Source organism: Stigmatopora nigra, chromosome 15 (genome assembly GCF_051989575.1).
Source record: "Stigmatopora nigra isolate UIUO_SnigA chromosome 15, RoL_Snig_1.1, whole genome shotgun sequence".
In the NCBI taxonomy this organism is placed as follows: Eukaryota; Metazoa; Chordata; class Actinopteri; order Syngnathiformes; family Syngnathidae; genus Stigmatopora; species Stigmatopora nigra.
In genome coordinates this window covers 12,360,794-12,370,038 of record NC_135522.1, presented here as the reverse complement: position 1 = coordinate 12,370,038, position 9,245 = coordinate 12,360,794, and the positions used below count along the sequence as shown (strand labels likewise).

General features: G+C 36.8%; 1 protein-coding gene across 2 annotated transcripts in view; it reads left to right on the top strand.

Moving 5' to 3' along the window:
* The first annotated feature begins 6,932 nt into the window (after positions 1-6,932).
* The window catches only part of LOC144208201 (all-trans-retinol 13,14-reductase-like), a 31,556-nt gene continuing 29,243 nt past the window's right edge, over positions 6,933-9,245 (top strand). Inside the window, exon 1 of one of the 2 annotated variants that reach the window (XR_013328845.1) lies at positions 6,933-7,425. Coding sequence is in view for 1 of the 2 variants with exons in the window: in XM_077733921.1 (XP_077590047.1) it covers positions 7,263-7,425 (163 nt within the window). In the remaining variant the exon portion in view is untranslated. The remainder of the gene's footprint in view (positions 7,426-9,245) is intronic. The other variant, XM_077733921.1, reaches the window with a different exon arrangement.

Sequence of the window (9,245 nt, the reverse complement as noted above, 5' to 3'; positions counted from 1 at the left end):
TGGAAAAACAGACACCGGTAAGAGCAGTGAGACCAAAGTACCTAGTCCTGCCGCGTTTCGGCAGGAGTCGTATAATTTATCTACCACCCCGCCACCATAGGCCAGAACGTGGTATCAGGGGTGTAGTTTGTTTTAGAACGCCGGTACACCACGTCTCATTTATCGCCCCCAGCTTCAGACCATGCCCTGTAAGGTTTAAGCAGGTAAAATGATTAAACAGTGGAAAAATTGACTTCCTATTTACCGCGTAACAGGATAAACACTGCTTCAATATTTTTTCTTGCCAAGTAGGACACGTTTTTTCATTTGTAAAAACACTTTTCCCCAAATGAATGGTGATTGAGGGAGTTGTTAGACCCCATCGTATTTTCCCTTGTCTGGTAGGTTATCCTAATCCTTTGTAAGATGGTTTAGTCTCAATTGAAACCATATGGAGACGTCAAACCCAATATAAAAGAGTTCCCTATAGTTTTATGGTATTGCTTGCTGAGCAATAATCTTTTCAATTAATATTGGTGTTTCCCGTATCTTATTAAGTCAGAAAGTTTATCTTACCCGTCCCCTCAATGTTTCAATTGAGACCACCCTTTTACCAAAGTAGCTCCACATAGTGCTTGCCTTCTTTACACTCCATTAACAGCGCCCAATTATCCCCCGTTTGGGAAATCCCTGTTTCAGAAATAAATTTCACAGGTTAATATGTCAGTCCAAGCTTTCCAATCTTGACCAATTTCTGCAACAAGGCTTTTCCCAATCTTTAATTTTTTGCTGTTAATGTACCACACATATTTCCCACCATCTCTTTTTGTATGGCAACCGGGACGTCGCCGAGTCCAAATATATATTTTCAATGTGGAAATTTGATTTAGTAGGTAATGTTAATTAAATGTAAATGTGTATGTTTCTCGGTTTACCCTCCCGTAAGAAGGTGTATCCTCAATTGAAACGCCTCCGCCTTTTTCTCCAACTGGAGAAAACAACCCTACTGTGGAAAGGAATAGAATCACAATCATCATTAATCTCATTGCCCCAAAAGCAATAATTGTTTTCAACATGACTTTTTGTCTTTGTTTAGGGAGTTTTCCTCTTGAAACGTTTCAATTTAGACAACCTTCTTACTGTGGGAAAGGTGCATCCGTGTCCCCTTTCAGTAACAAGGACCCTCCCACTTTGCGTTGCTCCGATGTTTCTTCTTTTATGCTGCTTATCAGCATCCAGTCTTCAAGAATCACCGTCGCTTCGTCCGTTTCCTGTTGAGAAGCAAAATCTCCCTCTGATAGTCTAAATTTGGTGTGTGCGTTTTTTTTTTCTCTCTGATAGATTCGCCTCATCATCCAATTGTCATTGTGTAGTGAATAATAACAATTTGTAAGGTCTACCAAACAGGACTTCATATAAGGTCCGCCAATTGTGGATGGTAGACAACTATTATATTAACAAAATGGGAGCCATTATCACTATAAATAGTTTCTGGAATTCCATATCGTGGAATGATATCCATATGATCTAATAAAATAAAATCTATATGTATTTTTTGAAATGGATATGTGGGTATGCATATAGATTTAAACCCTAAGCCTTGTAGTGCCGTTGTAGCAAGGCCACCTCCCCCTTGTCGAGACATAGGTCTTCCCTTGACTCAAGCCCAAATTATTTTCTTTATTGATCTTTTATTGATAGATTATGTCTCGGTGGTCTGCCAATCAAAAAACACAAAAAGACAAACTATCATTCACGCTCACACTCATAAACAGAAGAATTTAGTGTGTTCAACCAGTCTAGCATCCATAATTTCATTTTGTGGGAGTAAACTGGAGTACCCGGAGAAAATCCACAAATTCTCGAGGACGCCATGAATACCCCACATTCCGGAAGGTCTGGATCCACCCCGCATTCATTAGTAGATCCTTTAATATACACACCCCCACTCTAGCATTTTAACCGTTTGTAAAAAATTACCTTCAAGTTTCACACAAAGTTATATCCTTTTTAATGCTATCAGTTTAGCTGTTTGTTCCCCGAATTGAGGTGGGAATAGTTTCACATCTAAGGTTTTTATTTTCACAGCCGCCATGACCTAATGGCTCCCTATCAGGTTTTTTGGAAAATCCCAATTCCCTCTAATAGCATGCCAATCACCTTTTAATGCGGCCATCCAATTTTGTTTCTACTTGTTTCAGGTGATAAGATAATCTCCCCCATTTGTAAAACAAATTCATCCACGCCTAATTTATACAACATGACGCCTATGGCCTTTATTACGTCGCCTTGACTCCAAATTCTATGAACCAAGATAACACGCCGAATTTGTAAGCGAATTTCCCCCATCCCATTTTGTTCATAGACAACCCATCTACCTAAAGCGTCACTTGTTTCAAAACATGAAAGGCCCCACTAGAATTTGTGCATCCAGCGCCAAATAGAGCCTATTTACACATTTGTCTCAAACTTGTTTTAGATATGGGGTCCCCAATTTCCCAAAATTTCCCAGAATTAATGTACTACCACATCCTGTCAAAAACCCAAAACGACTAACATAACCTGTTTCTAAGCCAGATTCTGGAATTTGGAGAATTTCTCCTTTCCCTCCCTTATCTAAGCTTGTTATTGTCACTCGTTATCACTGTAACATTCAGGCGTATTAACCCCATCGTTGCTAAAGTTCTAACCAATTTGCATGCCCTTAAAGCCGTAAAAGCAACGTTATTTGGTTGTATCAATTGACCAATGTTTATCCAATCCGTAATATCCTTAAAGTCATCAATATGACCTGTGACAAAGCATATTTCCTCCTGCCAGGACAACAGACAATGTTCTTTCAAGTGCACTTTGAAAAACATTCCATGTTACTCCATTCTTAGGGAAAATATGCTCATCCTAAACCAATTATTTTATTTACAATTCACCTAATTATTTGGATGAATGCCATGAATTTTATCATGCCACTATTGCATTGTAAATTTCCCATCTGATGTCGTTAACAGCCAAATAATTCAATACCTACTATACTTTGTAAATCACCTCATATGATGTTTACTTAAGACACGAGTCATTTCCCATAGCCTGTTACCAAAACAAAAATCTACAACAATTAAATGAGAGAAATCAACCTTTTGTTAGACAATTCCTAATTACAAACTTTAATGTTTTAAAAACCTTATCGTCACCAATATACCATAATATTGTAAATTTTGTCATCCTGGCCTTTTTTTTTTTTTTTAAACAGCCAACCTCCTGGATTAAAGTATTTTGAATAATCAAAAAATTCTGAAATAGTATTAATATTATTTTATCCTCCAAAAGCTAGTTTCCTTTAACTAAGAGCCCTTTGAAATCCACAATTGCTCAAAAATGACTATTTTGGTCTATTTCCCAAATCCAAAGCTTTTTACCAAATCAACCTTTTACTAAACAGATTTTCTATCCTTTTAATACATTTCATTTTAAAACCCCAAATATCAATGCGAAAGCATTCGCATAACCTTGCATTTCTTGCAGCCCATGTATTGTTCTTATTCTGAAAAGTCCAAACAGAAAACGCAATTAGCCGTTAACTATGACCTCCACTCTTGCTGCGAAAACAGCATTGTTATCTTATGTTTACAAACCAGCTTTTTCCCTGTGCCCAAATACAACGCTTTTTAGAGAAGACAACCATTAAATCGTCAAATTAACCCCTCTTCCGATATTCAACTACATAACAATATTTTTCCAAGACCCCATATATCCAGAATATGTATGCTGCAAGCACAACAATATGGCAAAAACCCATTTTCTGCCCTCAAGTTTGCTTCAGCACCCCCAAGGCCAATTATTATTATTATAATGTCTTCACGGAAGGGATCACAAAATTTTTGTCGTTTACACGGTCCGAACGCTCCCGAAAGCCCAACACAGTTAAATCGTCTGCCCCGCGGCCCACATGTTTCACTCCCATCTAATCAGCAGCCGCTGCACCAGAAACGCTTCCCCCGCAGTTGACACATTTTTTTGGCAAGTCTAGAGCATAATAAAAACACAGGTGACATTCCCTGCTAAAATTTAAATGATCATTTTGTATATATTCTTTTGTCTTTTTAAACACCATCTTCCCGTTAGCGGACGGGATCAAAAACCAAGCTGCAATAAGCCATCACATTGCTGTAAATTGACAGTACATATAGGTTATATTAACAAAGCACCACCAGCACTTGGAAATAACCATTCTAATTGTTGTTATACAAGCCCAAGCATCACAAAAAAAACCCAATTTATTGTAATCACAAAACGTCATACCCGGATTAACCAAATCAAATACCAGTGTCCCCATTAATTTTCTAGCTCCCTTTATTTTTGTTAAACTTCCTCCGCGCCCGTCACCTATCTCGGTAAATATTTTCCCCGTCAGCCGAGGAGGCCCCGCTATTTTTTCCTTACCAAACAGTACTTTCCCGCCGCCACGGTCTTAAATATATCCCCGTTATCCGAGGGAGCCCCCACTATTTTCCCAAAATAGTATTTTTTAACTTCTCCCCGGCCTTATTTCGCCATTAGTGTCTGTGGAACAAGCTGTTACACTTTTATCCACTCACATATTATTTATATATGTATATTACCTCCATTAGTGTCTGTGGAACAAGCTGTTACACTTTTATCCACTCACATATTATTTATATATGTATATTACCTCTATGCATTAGTGCATATATTATCCTGCATTTTATGCATTTTAAGCTGGCCAGCAAACCCATATTTATTTATCCATAAATATAGCTGTGTAATATTTTTAAAGCGCTTTGTCTTTCCAATTTTTTTCCAATCCTTACAAGTTAGACGTATTTTTTGGATCGTCATCCAAACCCGCCTTACAACACGTGTTTCCCATATTTTACTTTTTTGTAGTGAGTTCGTGTGCCTCACACAGTTAACTCTATTATTTATTATTATTATTAATATTATTATTATCTATTCGACTGTATCGACTGTATCTCCTAGGCCTTTCCTAATTTTACTGCAGAAACCACACAAACAACATACAACGTATATTCGTGCCTACCCTTTAGACACAGGACACTCCCCGGCCCCAATATTGTACCTCTAGTACAATACATTCGTGCCTACCCCTGAGACACAGGACACTTTCCAGCAAAGTGCCCCACCGTACCTGCCATTGACTAGTATAAACACAGGGTTTTATCGCCGTCACCCAGGACGCGAAACCAGCCCAACAATGGGCCTCACATACAATGTCCCTTTAACGCATTTGTAAACACCTTCACAACATGCAGACATTAATGTGGACTTACCCGAGATCCATCAGATGTCTCCCTCCAGATTATAGTTATAGTATAGAGTATATATATCTATATGTATGTGTATATATATATATATATATATATATATATATATATATATATATATATATATATATATATATATATATATATATATATATATATATATATATATATATATATATATATATATATATATATATATATATATATATATATATATATATATATATATATATATATATATATATATATATATATATATATATATATATATATATATATATATATATATATATATATATATATATATATGTATGTGTTGGGTTTATTCTGTATTACTATTATACGTATATGTGTAGTAATTCATTTCTTTGTTAAATGATTCTTCTTATTATTTCTTAAGTGCTCGAGGTCATAAACAATCTTCAAGTCCCCTCTCACGTGGACTTCTTATCCAAGGATTGTTTATATAGCAACTCACCCAATCTGGGGCTTCGAGATCGGTTGTTCTCTTTTGCAACGGAGCCAGGGTCACTGGCCAATAACAAAGATGTTGTTTCTGCCATTTCCAGCATAGTGGCCATACCTCGTGACGCACTTCGGTCTTTCTTTATGTAATTGTTATATGATTGTTAGGTAAAATGAAGGCGTGATTGTTTTTAATCCAAATGTTGTTGGTTTTAGTCTCCTGTTTTGTTATTGGTAGAATACCTTGATTGTTATTATAGTTACAGATGTTGTTTTTGCTTACGCATTATGAAATAATCAACAACCTTGTAAATTGTTTTTATTCATGGCAATAAGAGTCGTATGAAAATGTCTATTCGGGGAGATGCTTCGGAGTGAAGGGGAAATCTTTGTTGCTTGATGTACCTCCGTTCTTATCCGTGATCCAATCTATTTAATTAAATGTCAATAATTGAATAAGATGTCTGCCAGTTATATATATATATATATATATATATATATATATATATATATATATATATATATATATATATATATATATATATATATATATATATATATATATATATATATATATATATATATATATATATATATATATATATATATATATATATATATATATATATATATATATATATATATATATATATATATATATATATATATATATATATATATATATATATATATATATATATATATATATATATATATATATATATATATATATATATATATAATTTATGTCTATATTACCCTAAAATGCCTTTCCTATTTCTGCATCCTCACCCTCTTGCTACTGCGACAACGAAATTTCCCGAATACGGGTTGAATAAAGTTATCCAATTATCACTATCGGTGCAAGACTACTGTCCAACATTCATGATTTCATTATATTTTCCTTCTTGGCAACATTCATTATTATACCTGTTATTTTATTTGTACACAGAAGTGACTAAATATCTGACTGTTAAAATATTTTATAAAAATTACATTTGCATTGTTGATCTTCAAAATTCATCCAGTCTGGGGCAAAAAGTCATGTGGATATCCTTGAATTACACAGCCGGAAATGGCCTATAGCTCAACATAGAGAGTGTCTTTGTTTACATGAATTATGTTTAAGACAGTTTATTCATTTTTGTAAGAATCAAATGCCCACAGGTTCTTTCTTGCTTCACTAATGGTTTTAAAAATGCCCACGATTTCACCCTGATGAAGCGACTATCAACAAGTTCTCTGTTTCACAGATGTCTTATGTTCATAGTGTAGAAAATGTTCTTGGTCATACTTTAATTTTGAAAATGTCAGCAATTACTTCTGGTAAAATCTTCACTTCTCCTTAATAAGCATCTTTTCCCTTTTCCACATATTTAAGATGAACAAATGTCTTATTCAAGATGCTGAATGTTTTGTTCCATTCATAATCGCTGCCTCATCACAGCTCTCTTTACAATCTTCTATCATTTCTGGGCTTGTGATTGAAGCGAGCTGTTTGCAGAATTCTCCGCTGTGATGTGGTGGTGGCTTTTTTGTGTCTTGAGCAGTTTGATTTTTGTCTTAGTTATTATATACTTGACCACGTGGAACCGTTATAAGGTTTTTAGTGAAACGTGCGTTAGGCCCTCAAGACCCTTTGTTAATGATGAAAAAAAGCGGGATGAAAGGCTCAAAAGAGGTAAGAGCTATAATTTCTGACATTCACTTAATAATCAAAGTTTATATTTTTAATCCACCAATGTAAGACTGACAAGATATCATTCCTTAAATTTACTGATATGGTTGGCTGGCCACCAATCCTGGTTGTCTACTGCCTGTTGCCCGTAGTTATCTGGGATCGGCTCTAGCACCTACCCTTGTGAGGATAAGCGGTATAGAAAAGGACTGAGGCGGCCCGGCAACTTGAGGGGTTAGCGCGTCAGCCGTACAGATTTAGAGTTTTAGAGCAATTACAGGTCAATCTTGATGAAGTATGAAGTTTGCATGTTCTCCCCAGGCCTCTGTGGGTTTTCTTCAGGTGCCCCAGTTTCCTCTCACATTCCAAAAGCATGTATGGTAGGCTGATTGGACACTCTAAATTGCCGCTCAATACGAGTGTGAGCATGAATGGTAGTCTGTCCTTGTGCCCTGCGATCGGCTAGCCAGGATTCACGGTGTCCCCCGCCTGTGGTCCGAAGTCTGCTTGGATAGGCTCCAGCACCCCTAGTGACCATAGTGAGGATAAAGCGGTTCTAGAATATAGTGTATAAATTACAAGTGTTTAAAAAATGCATTGATTGGTTGATTTGAACTAAAAGAGCTATTGAGGAGAAAATGGCGGACTCAAAGGCAACAAGTCAGACAAACAATGTTTTCTACACTCAACTAAAACTTAACAAAGTCTATCTTGTAGGCATGAGATGGTTCAGTATACCCTCAGAGGCTCAAAAGCCATGATTTATACCAGTGTTTCCTAACCACTGTGCCACGGCACACTGGTGCACCGTGAGCGGTCAGGTGCATCGCAGACTTCAACTTTTGTGGAAATTGAATCTCTGCGAGCACCAAAGTTCTCTTCGCGTAATGTTCGGAGATTTAAGGAATCTTGGGAGTAACGAGGCCGTGATGAAATTGAAGTTGTTTTCCTGTTTTTACTTCACGTAAAACGGGAGGTTGTTTGGTTATGAGGATGTCAGCGTTTGGTGACAGCCTGTGAGCACAACTTTTCAACTAATATTAGATTTAAGTAATTTTGGGCACAAAATTCATAAAATTATGAGATTTAAAAACATTACATTACTGATTTCCTAATCACTCGCACCAAAAGTTGTTCAGGGTCGGCAGACATCAACTTTTGGTGACAGGTTGGTGTGAAAATTTTATCATTCATACATTTTCTGAACAGTTTTTGATCACAAGGGTTGCCAGGGGTGCTAGAGCCTATCCCAGTTGACTTCGGACATGAGGCGGGGCACACCCTGAATTGACCATTCACGCTCACAGTTAAACCTATGAGCAATTTTAAGTGTTCAATTAGCCTACCCTGCGTCTTTGGAATATTTGGAATGTGTGAGGAAAGTGGCGCAGTAGACAGAAAATCCAGAGAGAACCGGGGAGAACATGAAAACTCCACACAGGAGGACCAACTTGGGCCTGGCCATTGTGTGAAATTTTTAATTTTGGAGAATAAAGTTTAGCTTATTTAATTCCTGGTGATAGAACATCTAGGACATTTTTATAATGTCCATATAGGCAGCATCATTTGAAATTGGAAGATTTTCTGATGGTGGCCCGGCAGCAGGAGTTCTCCCTGTGACTGCGAGGGTTTTCTCTGGGTACTCCGGTTTCCTCCCAAATCCTAAAGACATGCACGGTAGGCTGATTGGATACTCCAAACTGCCCCTAGATATGAGTGTGAGAGTAAATGGTTATCCATCTCCTCATGCCTTGAGATTGGCTGGCCACCGATTTAGGGTGTCCCCCACCTCAAGTCAGCTGGGACAGGCTCCAGCAGCCCCG